At 38.8% G+C, this 25,696-nt stretch overlaps 1 protein-coding gene across 1 annotated transcript; it reads right to left on the bottom strand.

Moving 5' to 3' along the window:
- Positions 1-20,173: 20,173 nt before the first annotated feature.
- Positions 20,174-25,336, bottom strand: LOC128861898 (uncharacterized). Its single transcript, XM_054100275.1, has 3 exons — positions 24,815-25,336; positions 22,521-24,682; positions 20,174-20,918 (listed from the first exon to the last, which is right to left on the bottom strand). Exons 1-3 carry the CDS (start codon positions 25,334-25,336, stop codon positions 20,174-20,176), a joined length of 3,429 nt encoding a protein of 1,142 aa, XP_053956250.1.
- Positions 25,337-25,696: the final 360 nt, after the last annotated feature.

The raw sequence follows: 25,696 nt of genomic DNA, 5'->3' as shown, positions 1-25,696 counted from the left end.
ATTGTCGCCAGCTCCAGTAAACAGCATCAACAACCCTATGCCACCCCTTTCTTGATGCGAATACTCGAAACAGTGCATGTGTGCGCTCTTGCCTGTGCATCCTTGCTTATTAGCACATCCTGTCGCATATGTAGCTATTGTAGGTATGTATGCATATGTATCTGTGTCCCTATGTGTGTGTGTATGTATAGCACAGCATATGCATGTACTTGTACGAATGCTCTAAGTACCTCAGGCACTGGCACAGCCGCTTTCATTTTCAATATTCTCAGCACTCAACTGGTTCTGGTGTGTATTGTTGCCTTCTTCGTTTTCATTTATTGTATTTTATTGATTAATTTATGCAATTTACGGGTTCCTTGCGGCCATGCCCTCCCTACTATATACATACGACATGCGCTTATACCGGTTTTCTAGCACTCGTATTATTTGATTTTCTCATAAATTGTGTGCCGTTTGGTTTTCTGGCGACCTCGGGGCATACGACTATGGTATTATAGCACACACATACACACTCACATACTTAAATGCATACATACATACACACTTTGTCAGGCACAACTGTGCTTTAGGCATGATTTTGAATTTTATTTTTTCACTTTCCCTGTACCTTTGCGCGCTTGGCGGCAGTTACTGATATCCTTATTATTCAAATACATATCTCTTCATATGCGTGCATGTGTGCTGTGTGTTGTGTGTTGTTGTTTTTTGTTTGTTGTTGGTTCACTGCCGCTACGCGCATTCACTTAGATTATTTTAGGCGATTAACTTTGTATGGGGTATAATGTGATAATCTTCGCTTGTTTGGCGGCTTATAAATGTTATCGAATTCATCATCGCCTTTAACAATAACAGCAGAGCGAAAAAAAATCGACAATCAAAAAATAATAGCAAAACAACAAATTCACGCGGGTTGCAGCCGAAATATGAATGTTGTAAAAAAGGGGTTAATTTATGTTTCATAAGTGGTTTTATGCTTTGCTTTGATCTTGCGAGATTAGCTGATGCTTTTGTTTTGAGTATTTAATAGAGTTACATCTGGAAGCAGACAACAAAAGGTTGACTTGTTTCGGTGGATTAATGGAGTTGCATAATGTTTATATTCTGTGGTACACTAAAATGAAGCTAGGCTTTGTTCTATGGTAGTAAAGACACAAAAAGAAATGACTCAAAAGCGAAAAAGCAAATAAGGGAGTCCCCAAGCTTATGAAATATATGGATATTCATATAATGGACTGGCTGAAATGCAGCGAATTTTCTAATGAAATATTTTTTTTTATTTAATATCGCACCTTAAATACAAAAGGGTCACAACTCAAAATGTACTTCTGCTCAAATATGAACGAGACGTTATCAATAAAACGGTCCGCGGATGACATATAGCAAAAAAAAATTTTTTGTTTTTTGGTAGGACTGTTATAAGCTTACATGGCAAATTTCAGCGTGATATGTCAGATAGTTTGTTTTCTGTGCTACTGTAAACAAGTCAAGCTCGAGTGTGCAAAATTTTGAGTTGTGCCCCTTTTGTATTTAGGGTGCGATATGATCTCAATGAACCACAATACCCTTTTGTCAAGGATTCTCCAATAGCTTTGTACCAACTCTGTAAAAATTTTGCGGATGCTCTATAAAATACTGCTCCACTTTTTGTTTTTTTTGAAATTCTTAGCTACAACTTTTTTTATTAATAAATAAAGCATCTTTCAGAAGTGACCCCTACAACCTTACGCCAGTAGTGAGTAATTCCAAGACGGTACATACCTGTTTTTATGTCACCTTAGACAGTCTCCGAAAAGATTACGCAAGACGGTCGACATATTATTTCGTCGGCAATCAACTAATATTATTCAATTAAATTTGTAAAAAATGTTTTGTTTTTTATAAAATGAGTCGTCGGCCGCTAACACCTATTGCAATAATTGTGGAATTACTACGAGAAGATTAAGAAAGTGAAAGTGAACTTAGCGACCCAGTTTCAGAAATTTCCGGCAGCTCAATCCGCTGAGGCATCAATCAACTCGGATTTATTTATTTATTTATTTATATCAATAGTACAAAGTAAGGCTAAGGTATTTCAATAGTACTTCAACACTAGCATATTCTCGTATAACTAGAATGATTTTAGCATGAGAGTTACTTGGTCTAAATTGATCCACTAGTTCATTAATAAATCAATCCAATTTATGGAACTTAACTATCATATAGGGTGGGCCATGTAAAATTTGCTTTTTGAATCGGCTATAAAAAAAAACGAATCAATATTTTTTCAAACTTTTTCTTTTATTTTGAAGACTGAACCTTGGCATTTATGAATGAAAAATAATATCGTTCAAATGACTGCCACGACTGGCTTTACAATAGGCCTTTCGATCAACCCAATTTTTAAGCACATTTTCAATTGTTTGGGCTCCAATTTCATGAATGGCAACTTTGATTTCGTGTTTTAAAGCATCAATCGTCTCTGGATGGTTCGCATAGCATTTGTCCTTAAAGGCTCCCCACAAAAAATAGTCCAACGGGCTTAAATCACAGCTCCAAGGTGAAATCGGAATTCAAGCCAAAAGTTCGAGTGTCTTTGGCAGTGTGACAAGTTGCACCGTCCTGTTGAAACCAAATGCTGTCCATGTCATCTTCTTCAATTTTTGGAAACAAAAACTTGTTGAGCATGTCACGGTAACGCTCGCCATTTACTGTAACCGTGGAAGAAGAAGATGACTCACCACTTTGGAAATAGGTTTTCTCAAGGTATTCTCCAATTTTGTTCAAGCGTATAGCGTCCCATTTCGTAAATGTCAAACCTTTTAGTAAATTATGAACACATTTGACAAGTCATTTGTGTTACCATTCTCAAAAAAATAGGTGGTTCAAAAAGCAAACGCTATATGGCCCACCCGTTGGTAAGAAGATAAGGCTTTGGTAGTAGGAAAAGAAAAGAGGAATTCAGAAAAGAAAAAACAAAGTAGGTATTAGAATATATAGAGAGAAATTTATTGCCCTAATTCAATGTGGTCAAACACTTCTAAAGTAATTGTAGACTTGTGCCCTGTAGTTAAATCTGTTAAGTCCAGCCTGCACAGTGTCGGGTAATGAGTTCCACACTTTACCAGCGTTAATGAAGAATAATCTCGATGATGCCAGGTAATTAAATGTTGGAACGATGAATTTGTTGTGTCTGCGAGATCTTACTGGTATCAATTTCTCTGTTAGGTAGGGAGGGGACTTGAATAATGTAAGTTTGTACATAAATATGCAATTTCTAGCAGACAAGTAACTGTTAAGGCAACAGCCCAGTAACTTTGTTCGCCAGGCGGATATATGATCATGTCTACCAGTCCCATATACCTACATACCGCGTGACATTATTAAATGCCACATTAAGTTTATGGCAAGATGTGGAGTCAAGTGTGCTGTATACCACCTCAGAGTAGGTAATGAGGGGCATAATTAGCTGGAGAACTAATTTGCGCCTAGTTTCCTCTGGCGTGAATGATGCAGAGACTCTCAGCTTACGGAATGTAGCATAAATATTCCCCACAGCCCTACTTACATGGTCAGCACAGGTAAGTTTTGTGTTAAGAATAAACTCCAAATTTTTTACCTTATCCATAAAGGTAAGGGAACTAGTACCTATCCACAGCTTAGTGATATTGTCAACATACACCACACTATTACATATACGTAAGACATATGACTTTGACGCGTTCAAACGCGTTCCGATAAATCCAACAAAATCAGGGTGAGGCGCAAAGTTCAAAATATTCTCACTGAATACTCAGGTACCCATTGGAATAGCGTGGCGGTTACAAAGTTTATGCAAGCGAGGAATTTATTCATTGGGGAGAATATTAAAGAGTTGTTACACATACCACCGAATTTATTCAAAAACGCCATCGTATGGTAGATCTCGTGACTGTAAACAGACTGGTGCTGTAGAATTTCGAACCCATTTTGGATTACTGTTCATAGTAGGATCTTTGAAGATGTCCCACACAAATTTATATGCAACAATTTGATAGAACAAAATGTTTACTAAGTTCATTATAAAGGGTTTTCCATTAACAGGTGTTATTTTGAATACCCCGACATTTCGGTAGATGTCTCTTTTGAAGCTGTCATTGGATTTTGATATTTGACAAGTAGAAACTACGCCATTAATAAAAATGGAACGACACATGCTGAAACAACACATTGAAATTATTAAAATTCACTATAAAAATGATAAAAATTTGGCAGAGACGATTTGTCAAACTCGAACATTTTTGGGTCATCGTGAAGCACTTTGCCGGACCGCAATACAGAAATGGTGAAAAAATTCGAGCTGTTGGGACAAATTAGTGATGTGAAGAATAAAACCCGTGTACGTCGCTCATGAACAGCCGAAAATATTGCTGTTGTGGCCGAAAGTGTTGAAGAAAACCCAGGTGTGTCCATTCCTCGTCGTTCTTTGGAATTATCATTCCACAAACGTCATTACACCGTATTTTGCATAAAGATTTATGTCTTAAGGCTGATAAAGTCCAGTTTACACAAGAACTCAAGCCCCCCGATCATAAACAACGTTGTGTCTTTGCTGATTGGGTCGTTGAAATGCATGAAAATGATCCGGAATTCCATCGAAAAATCATCTTGAGTGATGAGGCCCATTTTCACCTCGGTGGCTTCGTCAACAAGCAAAATTGTCGGAAAATCCAAAAGTTATTGTTGAAAAGCCTCTCTATCCTCAACGTGTGACTGTTTGGTGCGGTTCATGGTCCGGCGAAGTCATTGGACCTTACTTTTTCGAAAATGAAGCTGGAGCAAAAGTTACGGTGAATGGATTGCGCTATCAAGAGATGATTAACGTTTTTTTACGGCCGGAATTCGATGGTATTGAACTGGACAAAGTTTATGTTCAACAAGACGGCGCTACGTGCCACACAAGCAACGAAACCATTGATCTTTTACGGAAATAACACCTCTTATTGGAAAACCCTTTAGTTTCATGATGCTACTGCACAAACATCTCGTAGTATTCTGAACAAAGCTGCATCAATAAGAGAGGTTTTAGAAATGCTTACACAAAACTGTCTTTATTATCATATTCTGTGAGACCGGACGTTGTAATTGATGAGATGATGGCAACAATCGATAATTGGTATATTACACCAGTGTGCCTCTGGTGACTTATTTAGCCAAAAATGACAAAATATCAGTGCTAGGTGCCATACGTGAAGTCGATAAAAAAGTTAAAATGTATTCTACATCGAGGAAGAGTAATAGATGGCCGTAGACACTCTTCTTTCGTCAAGGCAAATAATGTGATCATAAGGAAAGCGTGAATGTATTGGCATTGAATTGACAGTAGAGTATGTCTGAAGAAAAGCAACTATGGCAAGCCTTCAAGAGAACTGAAAAGGAACATAAGGCACCATTGGAATTTAGACATTGAAGATGCTGCCGGTAATTGAGCAAGCAGTAGATCTAGCCTATGCAGAGGAAGCTGTCAAATATATCCAACAAAAAAGGAGGCAAACGAGGACACAGCGTAAATCATGTCGGAGAAATATTTACAGAAGCCACACTGCATTAATTTGCAATGAATGTTATCTTGACGATGAAACTGAGTCGGAAGAAAACTGGGTCTAAGTATATTTATGTTTAATTTTTAGTTTGCCATTTTTACTATTTTTTACTAGGTATATAAATTAGTTTGATGTTATCTTTTTGTATGTATGTAAAATATTTTTTTGTTCCTAAAATGTTTTTTAATCCAAAGAATATTTGATCTATGTTTTTTGATTTTGTTTGAGTTTGATTACTGTTTTTCAACAGTTTGAGACAGTTTGAGTTTAAACACGAAGATAATGTATCTGAATACATAAATTAAATTATTATTACTTATCTAATTAGTGCTTTATTTCCTTATATGAGTGCCCTAGGTAATAATATCCCTAAGCAGCTAGGACGGAATAATTACTAATTAAACACTAATAGTAAACTATATGTATGTTCCTTTATATATATAAATAATGGGCCCTTACACCCTTTTTTTGGGTGTTTGGCCGAGCTCCTCCTCCTAGTTGTGGTTTGCGACAGTTTTCAATGTTACAAAATTTCATAAAAATTTTAACTTTTTAACCAGAATTTGTGCAATTTTTTCAAGTATTTAGTTTAATAGTTCATTGAATTTTAGTATAACAAAGTGCAAGTTTCAAGTGACTACAAAATACCTTTGATGTTTGAACATTTTTTTTACTGAGGTGTTACCCCTTCTCTTCCATAGAAAGTAGATACAATCTCGAATTTTGCTCAAATTTTCACCTAGTGTGTTTATCGAAATGCAAAAGAGAGTGAAATCTGCTTACAGCTCCTTCTTTAGTTTTACTAATATGAGAGTCATTCAGCAAGTCTTTAACGAACGGTTAATTTTTAGTAAGCATCACTACTCATAAAAAGTTCCAGTTTCAAAATTTCAGTTATAGCGAATACATGATTTTATTTTTCTAGTCAATTGAAACAATAAACTTTAGCTTATTCAGACAGTGAAAGAAAGTAAGTTTTGAGTGCTGGCTCAATACATCCTATTGCTGTTTCAATATTCACCACTTGCCCCAAATTCGGTACCTAGTCGCTTTTTTCGAGGAAGATAGATTACTAGGTTTACCTAATCCGTCATGTTTGATAGATTTTCAAGGTTTACTCTTTAACTATGGCGAAAAATACAATAGTGAGGAGAACTTCGGCTGCCCCGTCACTGAAGTACTCGGCAGCCGAATTCTGCCTCTCATTTTACACGTATTTACACACTCGTCCAATCGGTCGTTGTTCAGGTGCCAACGAAGTATCATTGGTTGGTTTTTTTCATATATCACCACCACAATCTCAGTTTGTTTGTAAACATATCCCCTGCTTCGTGAGCCCATCAGCTAATTCTGTCGAATTCGCTCATAGCCGAATAACGGTCTGTTAAAGAGCACACCTCTAAAAAATATAGTCACCATGCAATCTACTGTGGTGAAAGAGAAAATTGGTAAGGGAACTACGTCATAGGAGTATTCGGCAGCCGAATTCTGCACGATCATTTCACACGTATTCACTCACTCGTCCAACCGGTCGTTGTTTAGACAGCAACGAAGCAATGTGAACAGATGCTGTGTTGATTTTCTCGTATATTACTAACACAATCTCAATTTTTTTGTTAAAAGAGGGGGTTCTTGATTTAGGTTACTTCCGTCAATCAACTGATTCTTTCAAATTCGCTGGAAACAGGTTAAGGGTCTGATCTTGGAAGCACCTTCTGATTTTCACCTTGGATTTTTTCTATTTTAAAACTTAAAAAATTACTCAGTGCTCAACGGCTTACATCAATTGGGGAGGGGATTGCCCAAACAGATACCTAGGACTATGAATAAGTTCGTGCGGTTTTTTTCGAAATTTGAAACTTTATTGACGTAAAATGGTTACAAATTTAATATTCAAAATATTGTCCATCGCTTACTACTACTTTTTCCCATCTTTCTGGCAATTCACGGATTCCCTTTGTGAAAAATTCGGTCGGTTTTGCCGCAATCCACGAATCGATCCATTTTTTGACTTCATCGTAATTACGGAAGTGCTGGTCAGCCAGGCCATGTTGCATCGATCGGAAGAGATAGTAATCGGATGGCGCAAGGTCTGGACTATACGGCGGGTGGGGTAGGACATCCCATTTGAGCGTTTCTAAGTATGTTTTGACCACTTGTGCAACATGTGGCCGAGCATTGTCATGTTGCAAAATAACTTTGTCGTGTCTATCGGCGTATTGCGGCCGTTTTTCTCGCAGTGCTCGGCTCAAACGCATCAATTGTCGTCGGTAGACATCCCCCGTAATCGTTTCATTCGGTTTCAGTAGCTCATAATACACAACACCCAGCTGGTCCCACCAGATACACAGCATAACCTTCAGGCCATGAATATTCTGCGCCGACGTCGATGTTGAAGCATGGCCAGGGTGTCCATACGTTGCCCGACGTTTTGGATTGTCGTAATGGACCCACTTTTCATCGCCAGTCACAATTCGATGCAAAAAACCCTTTCTTTTGTGCCGTTGAAGCAGTTGTTCGCATGCCATAAAACGGCGTTCAACGTCTCTTGGCTTCAATTCATACGGCACCCAATGGCCTACCTTTCGGATCATTCCCATGGCTTTTAAACATTTGGAAATGGTTGATTGATCAACTCCCAAAGTTTTTGCAACCTCTTCTTGCGTTTGAGCCGGATCTTGATCGAGCAATTCCTCCAATTCGGTATCCATGAACTTTGGCGGCGCACCCTCGCGTTCTTCGTCTTCCAAGCCAAAATCACCACTTTTAAAGCGTGCAAACCACTTCTGGCACGTTCGCTCAGATAGAGCATGCTCACCATAAACTTCCACCAAGATACGATGACTTTCGGCTGCTTTTTTCTTCATATTAAAATAATGAAGAAGAATTCCCCGCAAAAACACATTATTTGGCACGAAATTCGACATTTTCAAGTGTGGTAAAAATATTGTTGTTTACGCTTCAAATAAAAAACTTATACTGACGTTTGTGCCTTACGACAGTAGCTCTCCAATGAATGTTTGGAAATGTGGATCGATGGAATAATAATCAAGTTACGCCATCTGTTGTAAAACCGCACGAACTTATTCATAGTCCTATTATTTTGAGGACCTTGCTAGACGGCTCAAAGAAATAAGAAAAACGCTAGAAGCGGTGTATAGAGTTAAAAGCATATTAGTTATGTTGGAAAATAACATAAAAATATAACTAAAAAAAAATAGTTTTCTCATCTATTTTTGAGGCCTTAATGCACTTTTTTTTTATTTTTTATTGTTTTTTTTTTTTAATGCACGCATTTCGTATTAGAGCTAAAATGTGCTGATATAACCTTTCGATTTGCTCGTGGCTTAATTTTGCTTTGAACAGATCAATACTCATTTCGTAGCCGTCAAGGTTGAGACAACTTTCTCAATCATATTCACCCCTTTTCTTTCACATGCAAAGCTTATTATTCAGCACAGACAGCCCAAGTGTTAATCATAGCCATTTATAAGAAACTTAGCGCCCATCCGAGCTAATGGACTTATGGGTGTTGCTGCACATTGGATAATATTTCTTCTTAAATTACCTACACTTCATGTCGTAGACTCATTAAGACGAAAAAGCAACAGACAGCCAAGCCAGTCAGTCACTTAGCTGGGCTAACGAAGTACCCCACAATCACACACACACACACACACTCACCTACACATATGTAGTAACATTTTTTGCTTGAAATTTCAGTAAGACAATTCACATAATTCACACTTTGTCATTGTCTTGACAGGCCATACGTCATGCATTTGTTGCATGCGTCTTGGAATGGATATACACACATACACACACATATATGCATATGAATGTTTAGAGTTATAAATTGCAGCTTGCATCTTAGCTATTCAATATGCATTGCAGAACACTTGGGAGGGGCGTGTGTGGCTGTCTTACGCGCCAACAAATCAGTTCCATTGAGTAAATCTGTGTTTGCGTCTACTGATGTTGCAACTTTACAGCTGCTTTCCCAACTGTAGGCAACCAATTTCAATTTGATACGCATTATTTGCTACAAAGTGCTTAGTGAAAGGGGTTGTGGCATGCAACCTATGTTTAATGTTTAATGTCTAATGTTTGATGTACACACACACACATACATACAAAAAAATTCACTCCAATCATCAGTTTCTTTTTCTTAATTTTTTGTACAGCATTCGACAGCAAAGTACGGTGAGGCGTTTGTGCATAATATTTTAAGAATTATTGATGTGCCGTTCAATCACTTACATACACACACACGCACATAATCATACAGGGAGCTAAAAGAAAGCAGATATCCGACACATGGAGTCTTTCAAATGGCTGTGGCATATTCACGTTTCCTTAAGTATTTAATATCAGTGAGAAAAGTAAGCCCCTTGGAGACATTCATTTGGCATTCACTCGCTTGCCATCTGTAAATTCGAGGTTGGCCCCCGTTCAGCCCCTTCTAGCACAATACTCAAAATATTTGTTGTGGAAAACAATTTTCCATGCTTCACTTTGCTGTGGTATCAATTTTCATTATGTTAAACACGCCGCCTGCTGACTCCTTCTCTGACTCCATCTCTGACCCCCTAAATAATACATCCAATCTCCTGCGACACTGTCTCGCATGCCATATTTTAGCTGTTCGCTCGAGTAACTCAGTGGTAGCTGTGCGGCAAGCCAGTGCAGTCTAGGTCGATGAATTTCACTCATAAATGATTCTTGGCTGTTCGCGTCTATGCTGTGGAATAAGAACAGATTTTTAGGATATGTGTGCATGTGCTTGTGTGTGAGGTCCTTGCTTCGTCTGCGCTGACTTTCCACTTTTTGGCATTGACTTTGAGATTTTCATGTTGAAACAATAATTTTTCTTTTCACCAGTGCAGTGCTTTCTTTTGGTGGCGGCAAAATTGTTGCAGAAATCGTAAATTTTCTCCATGTGTGGTTATTTAATAGATGGTTATGCGCGTATGTACGAGGGTATTGTCGGGATTTGGCAACCCTGGTGTTGCAATCTGGCAACTAACAGCTGTATCGCAAAGTTTGATATTTTTTGGCTTTTACGTACTCAGAACGTTTTGAAATACCAGCGCTATTTGTGTTGATTACACTAACTGAAAAGATTCATCTCGGTCCAAAAATGGAATTGCATCGTGAACATTTTCGTGCGATTATTTTTTACAACTTTCGACGTGGATTAACTCAGCAACATTGCATGGATGAACTTAATTCATTTTTTGGCGATGAAGCTCCATCAAGGACCAGTGTTTATCGATGGTATGGTGAATTCAATCGTAGTCGTAGTTCACTCCAAGACGAATTTCGTGAAGGTCGTCCAAAATCAGTTGTTGTTCCGAAAACTATTGATGCTGTGCGCGAATTGATATTGCAAGATCGTCATGTGACCTATCGTGAGATTGAGACAATCTTAGGCATTAGTGGGACTAGCATACATTCAATATTGCATAAACATTTGACTGTCAAAAAAATTTGTTCGCGTTGGATCCCACACGATCGCGGGGCTTCGAAACACGTCTATGACATCATGACAGGTGATGAATGATTTGCGCGTATGAGCCTGAAAGTAAACAGCAGTCGACTGTATGGGTGTTTCAAGATGAGCAAAATCCAACAAAAATTGTTCGCGCACGATGCACTTCCAAGCAAATGGTCGCCTTTTTTTCGGAAAAACTGGACATGTCGCAACCGTACCACTAGAACAACGCAGAACAGTAAATTCTGAGTGGTACACAACCATTTGTTTGCCAGTTGTCTTCCAAGAAATTAGGAAAACCAATCGCCAAAGACGGATCACTCTTCACCAGGACAATGCGAGCTCTCACACATCGGCTCAAACAACTGCATTTTTGAGCACCCAAAACATCGAATTAATGGGTCATCCGCCGTATAGTCCTGACTTGGCACCGAATGACTTCTTTTTATTCCGGTACGTAAAAAATAAACTGAGAGGTCAACGTTTTTCGACACCTGAAGAAGCGGTTGCGGCATTCAGAATGCATGTTTTGGATGTACCTCATTCAGAGTGGCAAAAATGCTTCGACAATTGGTTCAATCGCATGCAAAAGTGTATAGATCTTCACGGAAAATATTTTGAAAAATAATAAAGTGATTTTGGATGATTAAAATTTGTTTTTGTTCTCTAATCCCGACATTTAAAAGGCACCCCTCGTATATATATCTGGGGCTATGTGTCTAACGGTATGTTGGAAATAGTAAGTGTTATCTAAATTTTCCAGCTCAGTCGAAATGTAATCTTTGAGGCTCCAATTCTCTTACTAAGATAGAAGAAAACACAATGATGCCTTGAAAAGAAAAGAAGAATATAAATCGAAGTCAGATCAATGTTTGCAAGACACACCACGCTGAGGGGTTGTGTACTAGAACGCTTGTTATGTACTTATATAATAGCCGTTTTCGATTCGCCACTTCTCTGCTCGCAATCTCTGTGCTCTGCTCACTTAATGAAAAATTGGCATGTGAAAGCGACAGCAAAGTTATCGAGTAAGATTCGCAGCTAGCGAGTTTGATTATACTTCATAAAACTAGCACAACTTATTAAGTATTTTCGCAAACAAATGAAATGTTTAGCATATCTTTTCCAGCGCTACCAAGTTATGTTTATTTATACCATTTGATTCGTCTATTCGCCACTTGCTAAAGCTTAGCCACTTGCTAGTCTAATATTTAAGCTACTATGATAAAATAAGTAAGACTTGTATCCCAAAGAGAGTATAGGTTCATCAATAAAATATTTATTGTTACCATTCCCACTGCTTTCAGTGAGTATTTTATTATATAATATTTCTTCTTTCATCCAGTCTTCCCGAGCGTTTGCTTTTACACCGATTTCTCATAAGGTTTTAATTGAAAAACTAACTTCTCTGGTTCCCCATTCTATCTTCCTCCGATTGATTAAATCGTACTTGTGCAATCGGTGGTGTATTGTTGCTCTTGAAGGCGTCAACTCGGAACCCTCTTAGTGACTACTGGCATCTTTCAAGTTAGCATTTTTAGTCTTCTTCTTTTCGTATTACTCATTAAATTTAATTCAATAATAAATCTTGTATTTAGTAGACATATAATATTAACTATACTCGGCTTACGTTTCTATCAAAATTGGTTTTTGCATTTTATATTCGCTTCCATTTAGAATATGCGGTTTCTACACGGATACCTAGTAATCAGATATTCAAATACAGAATTGGTTAAAGATATTTTAAAAATTTTTCTTATCCCCTCTAAAATTTAAGATTTGTGTGTGGCAGAGCTCCTCCTCCTTTTTGCGGTTTATTGTTTTCCACAAATTGAGGAGCCTGCGGGTTTACGCCGCCTCCGAACGACAGTTGGTTTTTATGAGAAAGTTTTTTATGACAAAAATGGAGGTTTTCAAAGAGATTTGCTATTGTCTGCTGAGTTGCGACCGCTATTAAATAATAAAAAAGCTATTTCCATCCTTTGGGATTTTATTACCAAGGTTTTGAGCCGTCCAGTACTGAATGGTAGTATTCGGCTTCGGCAGCTGAATTTACTATTTATTCATGATATTATTAAATGAGGTATGGATTGTACTTTTTACTAAATAGGGCAAGTAACGCAGCGAAATATGCATTACTTTCATCCTTAAAATATTATAATATCTATTTCTTTTATAAAATCTATCTTATGATAACAATTTTTCTAATCCTCGAAACAATTATAAACGCCTTCAGAAAGTACGCAGTGAAACGATTTATATCTTCTAAATGTTGAAATGCCGTCTCCAAAGCGTTCCTTATGGAACGACATTACAGCTAAGTTTTTAGCGAATAACTCTCGAAGAACCAGTGCTGTGTGATCTGGCCGTCTTAAAAAAAAATTGGGCATTTCGGGCACAAAACTAAATTTTACTTTTGTCAGGCACTTCTTCTAAAATAGTTTTGGGTGATCCAAGCTAATGTTATCAGGTTAAGAGCGGTGCCTCTAATAGCCAACCAGTGATTTTTGAGCACAAAATTATTGATTTCTTCTGCAAGTCGTTCTTCTGTGACTGTTGATACTCGTGCAGTGGGTGCTTTAATCTCAAGGCCTTTAAAAGGGAGACTACTTCTAATAAATCTGTTCTTCTTTGTTTATACCAAATACTGTGAATCATTAATACAAGGTGGCGCAAAATTAGTCGAGCTATCACCCTATAAATAAATTATTTAAAAGCAAAATTGGTGATTAATTTTACGCCACTGTGTAGTAAAAAGTGCATACTACGTAAAAGACGATAGAAAATTTGTTCTACAAATTTCATGCAGGTTACTTGGACTTCACACAAGTGAACCACAACACCTTCGCCTAGAATTTCAGGCCAACATTTTTTAAAAAATATTTATATTTTTTTAATTTTTGTTTTTAATTTTTTTTAACTCCATTTATTAAATGCAATCTGTTAGTCAGGTTAATAATGTCAATTACCATTGAAGTTTGTTATTAGCAAACAAAAAAATGGAACTCATAACTTGATTCCTTTTTTAAATGCTCCAAATTACTAAAAAATTATTCTTGAGTCTCTGAAAGTATAGCAAATTCATTGAAGTTTAGATATTTTCAGACCAAAACAAAGGAGATTGCCTTAAGTAACTGATTCTAGGCTCACTCACCGCAGAGACTGTAGTGTTTTGGCAAGTGAAGGCTAAAATACTATCATCTCAAATATTATATTTTTATTTCCAAAAATTCATTAAGACTTCGGTGGAGCTATGCACATTTTATGCGTATGGGTACCTTTCTTGAGAGGTTAGTTTCGTCGAGTTTTTTTTACGAAGAGTGACAAGAGCGTGCGGTCATATCGGCAACAGAGCCGATTCACTCAACTTTTTGAGACTTTCGTTATGAAATCCTTGAAGATTTATTTACTCGTCCACTTTCTTTACGCTTATCGATATATCAATACTTGTTTGCGCTAAAAACATATACTTAACCAGTTTAAGTTTTTTCTACTTTAGTCCTAACGTTGTGGACCTTTACATGAAACAAGGGGCCACCTATGATAAGAAGTGCAAAGACAGAATTGCTTTGACACCAAAGAAAACCCACAAAATCCTTGGAATTGCATTAAATTCCGCCTTTCCAACGGCAAAAATCAAAGAAATGGCCAAATAATCCACAGTTCGAAGGTCTATGCTAAAAGCACCACATTTGAAGCATAAAAAATTTCAGAACAAAAGAGAAACCTTTGATTTTATTTTTCACAGAACATCGCCTCGATTTTGTAAGGCACTGACCACAGGGCTTGAAGTTCTGTTACAAATCACGATCCCGGTGAATGGAGAAAGGTGGTATTTTGTAACAAGAAGAAAGGACGAATGCTACTTAATTCGACTTCACAGAAGGTGGTGTTAGGGTATGGCGAGGAATTTCGTACTATAGCGCATTCGAATTGAAAATTGAAGACTACAAAATGACGGCAAACAGCTATAAAGCTCTGTTGGAATCATCTTTTGCAGAGATTCGTGAAACATTTGGACAGCTTAATTGGATCGTTCAACAGGATAATGCACCTAAACACGCTTCAAGTGTGATTAAAACTGGGACTACGTCCCAAAACGTTGAAACTTTAGCAGGGCCTCCGTACATTATTGAAAATCTGTGGGTATGTCTGGCTCGTAGGGTTTATGAGCGTGGCCAGCAATTCGAAGACAAAAATGTTTTAATTATCAGCAGTAAAACTGCCTGGTCTGAAATTTCACTAGGCAAAACCATTCACCAACGTATTTACGAAGTAATTTATAAACAGGGTGGCAGCACGAACTATTAAGCTTTGAATAATGAATGTAAAAAAACAAAATTTCGTGTATTTATTATTATGTTTTCTTATTTGGTTAGTGCCTCTATTCAAGTGAATATAACAGAATATAAATGGGCAATTTTTTTAACTCTTCTGTTTAGAAAATACTTTGTCCGCTTACCTGTTTATCAGTTTGAAATACCTAATCTTCGGAACGGTTGAACGGAATTAGATGAGATGTTCAAGCACTGGTAGAACAGTTTCAAAAGCAGGTTATAGGCTACATTTTAGTTTAAAAATATTACTCCCGAGGTATTCATGGCACAAAAAAATTTATAATAAAACTTATTTATGAAACGAGTACAATTCAGCTCACCTTCAAAATATACGTTGCCTGGGTGAAAGGAAAATTATTTTCTCAACAAATAGACCGCTAGGTGCAAGTATTAATATTCAGGTGGCGCTGGCACCGAAAAAATTGTGAAGTCTTATTAGGGGTCCAATTCGTCTCATGTTAAAAACTTGAATTGGGTGCGAGAAATCAAATACTTACCTCAATAAATATACCTGGAAAAGGCGCTGCGATCAATATATGTTATAAGGTTTTGAAAAATCGTATTTTTGAGCCCTTTTGGTTCCTATTAGAACCTATTTTACTTACACTAAAAAACATAAAAAAATAAAATAAATAAATAATTGGCGTGTACACTTCTGTTAGGTGTTTGGCCGAGCTCCTCCTCCTATTTGTGGTGTGCGTCTTGATGTTGTTCCACTAAAAAACATACTTACTAAAAATTGTAAGAAAAAATTTAACTCTTCAGCAACTTTCGTTTAAAGCTTCATTTATTATTAAATTTTTCTTAAACAAAAAAAGAGAAAAAAATTTAATAAAATGACTTAAATATAATGAGTATTTGTCAGTAATGCCGTACATTCTTTAAGCTTTGCACACACTGGGCTTTTCAAACGTCCTTACATATTTGCACATACACATGCATATACGAGTATCCAACATAAATGCACGCTGTGCTAGATCAGACCAGACATCACGTGAATTATTTGTTCGCGCTCGCTCATCTTAGCGCATACTGACGACAGCTATGCAGCGCTTGTCTAACCAATACATATTGCCATATATTCGCATGTGCATAATAAGTGTGCCCTATAGGAAAAATTTACTGGTACTAAACTGAGAGTGAATGTAGAATCATAAATAGTTCGCGCTTCCGCTGTTTTCCGACTTTTCACAAAAGGAAATGGGGAATTTTCTGCGATGATGTCCAAGGAAGTGTGATTTTGTTCGCTGTATTCTTTTTCGATAGTTCAGAAGTAGTAATAAATTCAGTTATCGAACAAATTTTTTAAAATAATTTTGTTTTAATTTTAAATTTTTAATTGGTAGAACACTAACCCAACATGGATAAATTATGACTCACAAAAATGGCACACAGATGATTTTAAAACGCTCCAAGGAGTAGGAGCACGAATAGTGGGGCCTAGAGCACATAAATCCCTAACACTAAGTACAGATACCACAATTTTCCATTCAGAGCTCTTCGCTATAATGGAAACAGTGGAAATCATGTCGAAAAAAGGGTTGGAGAAAGTAAAACTCAAAATTCTTTCGGACAACCAATCGGTTCTCAAATCCTAAAATACCGTCACATTTAAGTCAAAAGTTCTAATAGAGTGTAACAATGCACTCAACAAACAGGTCGCTCATAATCAGGTCTCACTCATTTGGGCAGTAGGAGATGAGGGACACGCAGAAAACGCGAAGGCAGACTTTTATGCCAAAAAGAGGCAAAAAAGCTATTTATTGGACCAACACCATTTATCGGATTTAACAAAAATAATATAAAATAAAGACGAACAATACAAACTAAAATCAGAGAGCACTGGAACGGCACAAGTGGCCTTAATCACTCCAAAAAGTTTTTGAACTTCAATGCCAACAGACCAAAATCTGCTCTAACCTTAGATAAAAAGGGCCTCAGATTACTCTGTGGAGCACTTACAGGTAACTTTGCCTGCAACATTTTAACACAATAGGCTTATCTAGTACAAGATTATGCAGGTTTTGCTATGATGAAGAGGAGTCTATGGAACACTTAATACCAAATTGTGAGTCATTAGGCCACAGAAGACACAGAATCTTGGGCTCCTACCTACTAGAGGAGGAAGATCTATAATTGCTCCCTCCTAAAGAGCTGGTTCGATTCCTCGGTATACTAAATAATTATAATTAAGTAATTAGGGGCACACAATAGATCAATCAGGTCGCAGTGCATAAAGGCCTTAGCCTAATCCGTCCATCATCACCATTACCATTACCAAAATTTTGATCGTAAGCGAAAAAAATTATAAATTTAATGAAAGCTGAGTAATGGTAAAAGAGAACAACATACCAAAACCGCTAAACATAATATACAACGAAATGGACGACCACATGAAAAGGCAAGTGGAAGCTAGGTGGACTAACCTGACCACATGCAAAACAGCAAAAGTCATGTGTAGAACTAACGACAAAAAACTTACTCAATTCGTACTTACGCTCTCGCGAAAGGAATGCAGAACTATAATAGGTATGCTAACAGGTCACAATCTATTGGCTGCACATGCGTACAAGATAGGGATTGCTAACACGGACAAATGCAGAAAATGCAGAGAGGGTGTTGAGGAGACTTGAGAACACCTTCTGGGCGTTTGTCCAGCATTATTAAAAACGCGACTAAGATGCCTGGGAGCCCCACTGTTTGAGAGTCTGGAGGATCTCCCAGCTCTACTTAGGTTCGCCAAAAGCGCTGACATCCTACATGATGTCTACTTTAGGTATTCATAGAGGTCGGTCTCCATCTGGTATCGCTAGGGACCAAAAAGTCTATGCGTGGCTTATTGCCAACCAAGCTAACCTAACCTAACTTGAGTGATGGTAAACATTTCAAAGTTTCAGAGCAATAGGTTGAATCATTATTGATTCTTTGCCGTTTGAAAATTAATTTATTGATTTTTAACACATTTTGGCATATACACACGCCTTTTTTGTAAGTTCATGCAATCTGGGTCAAAGTCATCCTTCCAGGAGGGGCCAATTTCAAAACACTAAAAATCTCGCGCAATTCGGAGCATTCTGTGTATAGTCATTAACATACAGACATAATTTGGGCGGCGTTTACAGCTTACTTACTTACGAACTGCATTAGCTGCCACGCATATCACATGTCGTCAAGTTCGATTGTTTGCTTTGTATTTTCAGCTGTGGCGCTTTTGCGCTCTGATCGCGGATGTCGTTACGTGCAAAGTAAGTTCACTATTGCCAAATCGTACCAGTTTTAAACAGGACACTTTCTTCACTAGTTGAAATTCTCCCCATAGGGGTTTTACACACACACACCTACACTCACACATATGCAGGTTTTTGGATGTGTGTGTGTGTGGATTTTATATTATATTTATCCTTTCAGCAGCTTTGACTCTTTGTTGCCCAGCTACTTCATTGTTCTGCTGTTGTAGCTGTTTTTGTTATTGTTATCTGTCTGGTATGTGGCTTTGTGCATAATTGAGTATGCAATATTATTATGTTTGGCTGGCTGCCTGCTTGCTCACTTGCTTGGCTGCTTGGTTGCTTGGCTCCTTAAAGCTCGCAACCAAGTCAAGCAAAGCAAAAAAAAAACAAAAAACGTAATTTGCTGTTTATTCTTTTCCTTCTCCTTCAGCTTAATTTTCTCATTCAAGCTTTGCCTTTCTGCATTTTTCCTCTTATATTGATTGCAACATTTTAATGCATTTTCCTTTGCCTTGGCAGCGCGTATTAACGCGTCAATTACTTTTCTGATTATCCGGCGCACAAAATTTCCACCAAAGCAATTGTCGGCAAAAAGGCTGATGGTGTGTGTGTGCATATTGTACTTATATGCATATATATTCACACACATGCTTGTATATCTCTTGTGCAAAGTTTTGTATTTTTAAGAAAGCAATTTCGCGCTAAGACGCAAAAGAGGCACTTACCGGTATTCACCACATACTCGCTGGCGTGTTGGGAATTTTTTATGTATGAATGCAAAAATAAATTCCTTTGTGGCAAATAATTAACTGCTGTTGTGGAGATCTTTATATTTTACTCTTTAATGCAGTGGCTACTTAAAGTTGTATAACTGTTACGAAAAGTATAAATTGCGAGTTTATCAATGCTTTTTCTTTTGGGTGTATTGTCGAGGCAGGCATCGCCACGGATGTCGCATGAAATTGCACGAGTGTGCAGTTATTAAGCTCTGCCTTATCGCTGTCCACATTGACATTAAAGTTGTTTGTGAGAATGAGAGTTGCGTGTGTTAGGTCTTCAATTATTGGTATGATGTTATGAAAAACTGGGCATGTGTAGAGTCAGCGATGAGAGGTGAAAATTCTTAAGCGTTTTTAAGAGAAATTATTTTACGTGGGAAGGATGCGCGAACACAACAATTGCCTGTTAAATAAAATGCGAGCGCGTTCGGTGGTAACTTCACAAGTGATTTATTTATTTCTAAATTCGAGTTTTTATAGTGTCTTAGCCTAACGGATTGAGTTCAAATTTATGTAATTACAGTAAATATGTATTGCTCTGTTACGTTTATGTAATATAGGTGTTTATACATATATAGTGATATTTTTAAATTCATATACGAAAATTGAACAGTATTTTAGAAAACAGTAAGCTTAATATTGAAACGTTATGAGAAATTATGGAATTTAACAAATTATTATAATAATGATTAAAATTAAATTAAATATATAAAATTAAATTAAAAATTAAAATTCTAAGCCATTTGGCGTAACACCGGCCACCTTGAAAGGCTCATGGTCCTTCAACGTCTGATGGCAGTACGGCGAGCTTGTGAACGGGGCGTTTAATTACGCCCGCTTTGGTTGCCACGTCTGCTACGCGGACTTTGCCGTCTTGCCCTGTTACGATTGCGGCGACGCGGCCGAGCACCCATTGCTGCGGTGGTGTGTTGTCTTCCTGAACCAGGACGAGGTCGTTCAGCTCGAGGTTGCGCTTCGGATGCAACCACTTGTTCCTCTGTTGAAGACCCATCAGGTAGTTCCTGGACCACAGTCGCCAAAACTGTTGCTTGAGACAACAGACAAGTTGCCATCTGTCGCAGCAACGCATTGGGTCCATCGATACTTGGGCTGGTGGCAGCGCTCGAAGGGGGCACCCAACTAATAGGTGCGCTGGTGTTAGGGCCTCTCCATCGTTCGGGTCCTGACTCAGTGGTACCAGGGGTCGCGAGTTGAGTACGGCCTCGACCTCGACGAGCAGCGTCTGTAGTTCTTCGGCGGTGAGCAGCGCGTTGCCGATTGCGCGCACGAGAAGGTGTTTGGCGGACTTCACTGCCGCCTCCCATAACCCGCCGAAGTGCGGTGCCCTGGGTGGTATAAAGGCGAAGGTGAATCCTTCGTCCGTTGCGTATTTCTGTACTTCCGGTTGTTGGGCCTCGAAAGCATCCCTCAGCTCGCGAAGCTTGCGATCGGCGCCGACGAAGTTGGTGGCGTTGTCGCTGTATATTTTCCGCGGCATTCCTCGGCGTCCAATGAACCTTTTTAGGGCGAAAATAAAACAATTAGAAGACAAGTCTGTTACTAGTTCTAAATGTACTGCCTTTGAAGTGAAACAAACGAACACTGCGATATATGTTTTTACTGGGGGTCTACCACGTATTTTCAATGTAGTATATACCGGACCACAAAAATCTACTCCACATATTAGAAAGGGTCGTAGTGCACGAAGCCTATCGGCAGGCAAATTTCCCATTATTTGGGATTGCAGCTTCGGCTTATAATGAAAGCAGTGTGTGCAGTTTCGAACGGTACGACTACAAGCTTCTCGAGCATTGACCAGCCAAATGCGGTCTCGGAGAAGCGCTACCAATGCCTTTGCTCCAGCATGGTGATTTCGAAAATGTAGGTACCGTAAGTATGTGGTAACGAAGTGCGAGTTCTTGCTTAAGAGCAGTGGGAACTTGGCATCATATGGGAGAGGCGCATTTAATAGGCGGCCTCCTACTCGGAGTAAATTAAACGACAGCGACAATTCCGAGTAGTTGTGCAAAAATGGATTAAGTTTTTGCAAACTTGAGGGTAGGGTGGTACCTTTGGTGAGTTTCATAATTTCTTCACCATATTCAACATGTTGAACCACCTGAATGACTTTGAGGAAACTTAATTTAATATCCTCAGCCGTCAGCATTTGTGTGAATGTCGCAGATGGGTTTCTAATGCGTTTTATCCATCTTAATATGTAAGCGACAATACGAAGCAGTTTTTGATGAGAAGATACTCTTTTGGTGAGTTCCATAATTGGATGCGATTCATTTGCTTGAACAACTAAAACTGTTGCGTTCCGTTTCTTCTCTAATGCTTCGTCTCCTGGAGAGAGCTGGAAGTGGGTGTTTGTTGGCCATAACGCAGGGTCTTCTAGGAGGAACTGTGGACCGCTAAACCAGATAGAATTATTCAATTCGTCCACGTTACAACCCCGAGACACTTGATCCGCGGGATTTTGCTTAGTTGGCACATGTCGCCAAGTAGCTTTATCCGTCAACTCTTGGATTTCGGACACTCTGTTTGCAACAAAGGTCTGTAGTACAGATGGATGCGTTTTGATCCAATGCAAAACAATTTCGGAGTCTGTCCAGAAGTTTATATTTTCAATTGGCCGACTCAACATTGGCGCTATTCGTGACCATAATTTGGCCAGCAAGTGGGCTGCCGAGAGCTCTAGACGCGGAAGAGATTTAGTCTTCAGCGGAGCCACTCTAGACTTTGCAGTAAGCAGCGTACATTTCGTTCCACCAGCCGAATGGCTACGTATGTATATACAGCAGCCATACGCTCGTATTGAGGCGTCGGCAAAGCCATGAATTTGGCAGCTTGCACTCGACTCGGTGTGTACAAACCGAGGAATGCTTATTGATGGTAGCTGCAGTAGATTGGCTTTGAAATTTTCCCAGCTGGTGTCGAGGTGCAATGGAATCGACTCATCCCAATCTAGTTTTTGCAGCCAAAGCTCTTGCAATAAGAATTTTGCTTTGGTAACTAGTGGGGCAAGTAAACCAAGAGGATCGAAAAGACGAGCCGAAACTGATAATATGTTTCGCTTAGTGGCTCGTAAACTGGTAAAGTTGTCATTTAAGACAAACCGAAACAAATCTTCCTTCGGCAACCAATGGATTCCAAGTGTTTTTGTGGAGTCTGTGTGATTGAAGTTTAAGGCCTTCTCAGAACTCTCACAATCGAAAAATGATGGGTGATTTGAAAACCGCTTAGATAAATTGAATCCTGCCGAGTTTAATATTTTAACTACCTCACTTCTAATAAGATCTAGAGATTCGAAATTATCGGATCCTGTAAGCAGGTCGTCTACATAAAAATCTCCTTTTATTGCCTTTGAGCCGAGTGGATACATATGTGTATTGGCATCGCTGAGCATTTGTAAACACCGTGTAGCGATAAATGGAGCAGGCGCAGTGCCGTATGTTACGGTGTTAAGTCGAAAGATTTGAAGTGGCTCAGATGGATGCCGTCTCCACACTACAAGCTGAAAGTTTTTGTCTTCTTCGTGCATGAGAATTTGGCGGTACATTTTAGTAATGTCCGCCGTAAATGCATATTTATGCAAACGAAAACGAAGAAGTGTTGAATACAGCTCTTCTTGAATGGTCGGCCCAACCATCAAGATTTCATTCAACGCAATTTGAGAAGAGGTACGACTTGATGCGTCGAAAACAACACGTAATTTAGTCGTCGTACTTTCAGGCCGAAGAACGCATTGATGCGGAATGAAGTAGTGTGGCTCACTCGGGATCTTATTATTTGTTGGGCTCATGTGACCCAATTCGATGTATTCATTCATGAAGTCCAGATACATTTGACGAAGTTCTGGATCTTTCAAGGTCTTTCTCTCCAGGGCCTGAAACCGCCGAGACGCGGTTTCATAGGAATTACCGAGTAACTTACGGTCATCTTTGAAAGGCAGTCTTACTTGAAGCCTTCCTGAAGGCAAAACTTTAGTAGTTTTTACGAAAAATTTTTCACACTCTATTTGTTCAGGTGTGAATTTTGTCGAACTAGCCCCTGAAGGTATTTCTTCCATCGCCCAGAACCTTTGGACAATGGAGTCTATATTTGCTAGATCTTGTTCAGTATGGCATAATGTGCTACTGACTGTGGGAGGAGGACGTTGGTTGGAGGCGTATTTGCCAGACACAACCCAGCCTAAAAGTGTCTTTTGCAATGTTGGGTGATTGGAGCTGGCCTTGATCTGGCCTACAGCTAAAAGCTCGAAAAATGTTTCAGCACCTAACAAAAGATCTACCTTTTGAGCCTTATAAAATTCTGGGTCCGCTAAGCTAATGTTTTTAGGAATTTTCCAGCCATTAATATTTACGTTACGATCTGGATGGCTGGCTGAAATGGATCGCATTATCCAAAACTGTGCCGAAAACTCATAATTATTGACCCGCGATTTTACAAATGTATTTAATTTCGTCCTTACTTTTTTGGTTGCATTTCCGATGCCGATAATATTTAAGGTCGTACTTTCGCGACGAATTCGTAATTTCTGCGCCAAATCCTCTGTCATGAAATTCACCTGAGATCCAGAATCCAGCAAGGCTCGTGCAGCAAGGTACTCTCCGGAGCTACCTTTTACGTTGACTACGGCTGTAGCCAACATAACCCGATCTGGCGTACTCGTCGTGTGCATGGCATGCGAGGTCGAAAGTTGTGGTGCAGTTGCAAAGGATACAGGGTACTGGTGCAGCAACGTGTGATGCGAACGGTTGCAAACACGACACCGATCCGCTTTGCACTTTGAAACTGAGTGCCCCTTTCGCAAACAATTTATGCATAAGGGGACTGATTTAGCAAACTCAAATCGCTGCTGAGCAGAGAGAGTTTTAAAAGTAGGACACGCGGGTATACTATGATCATTTGATTTACAGTGCGGACACACCGGCTGTTTTATATTTGAAGTTACTAAGGCAGCTTTCGTCCTTCCCGCATGAAGGTGGGGTTTCTGAATGATGTGACTGCTTGACGGCTTGAGCCTCGACGTTGAGGCTTCATCGGCAGATAAATGTTGGTAGCGTTTATTTAATGCTGCCTCACACTCACGCCATAATGGCAGCTTATCATAATCCAACTGTTCCTCCCACTTTGACCGAGTAACGGTGTCGACTTTTGACATTACCAGATGAATTATGATAGCGTTTGTGATGTTTTTCTCGTCACCTAACGACAGCAACGAGTCGTAAACAGCCGACACTGTATCAATCATTGTGCGCAATGAAAGCGCAGATGGCTTTGGGATAGTTGGCAGTTCAAAAAGTTTGGAAATTGTGTCGAAAAATATTAAGCATTTATTGTCATAAACTTTTTTGAGACTAGCCAACGCCTTCGAATAATTTTCGTCCGACATTTGGAAGGCCTTTACCGTTCCCAAAGCTTCACCAGACAGACAGTTAACCAAGTGATTAAATTTCTCAATGTCTGGGATTGTAGGATCGTTGTGCACCAAACTCTCGAACAGACTCATAAAATTTTTAAATTCTGAATATTCCCCTTTAAATTTCGGTAGCGACATTTTCGGTAGTCGCGAGCTGTGAGGTGCAACAAAGGATGATTCGGCTATTAACGATTTATTTCTCGCCAGAATAGATTTTATAACGGACTTAGTTTCCACTATTAGGTCCTCTAACTCCCCACGGGCTATGTCTTCCTCGTCGATTTCTTCAATTTTCGACTGGCACTTCATAAGCTTATCGCTATGAGAGTTCAAAATGTCCAGTCGACACTCCAATTCAATTGGATCTAACGACATTGTTTTATCGAGGAGACCCGTTTTTATGCGCACTATACTATTTTTCGCAACAGTTCGCTGGCGCTTTAGTGATTTCAATTCCATAATCTCCTTGCTTGGAGAGAGACTTGGAACTGCTGTCTTTGGCTTGCTCATTTTGAGTTAAATTATTTAAACTCCCGAAAAATTTGCTCAATGTCCACAGAAACGAAAAAATATCTGTGAGAGTTTGTGGCTGAAAAAACGAAAACGAAAAGATGGCTGAATAGCCTGCACAAATCTCAATCAGAAAAACGAAAAATAGCTGTTGGACAAGGCTGTGGTCAGGCCACGAAAGGATGAGCAAGCACAGTAGCACAACACTACGAAAATTGTTCAACAGATTTGCGAAAAATCGATTTTTGTTTAAATTATTTCCTTGTAAATAATCCGTATTTACGAAAAATTTATTTAACTTTATAATAATTTTAATTTAATTGAACTTATTGTTCGAAAAAAAGGTCTTCAATCTCTTTA

The sequence above is a fragment of the Anastrepha ludens genome, chromosome 4 (genome assembly GCF_028408465.1).
Source record: "Anastrepha ludens isolate Willacy chromosome 4, idAnaLude1.1, whole genome shotgun sequence".
Lineage (NCBI taxonomy): Eukaryota > Metazoa > Arthropoda > Insecta > Diptera > Tephritidae > Anastrepha > Anastrepha ludens.
Note: the sequence above shows the minus strand (reverse complement) of the source record. Positions and strands in the feature narration are given on the sequence as shown.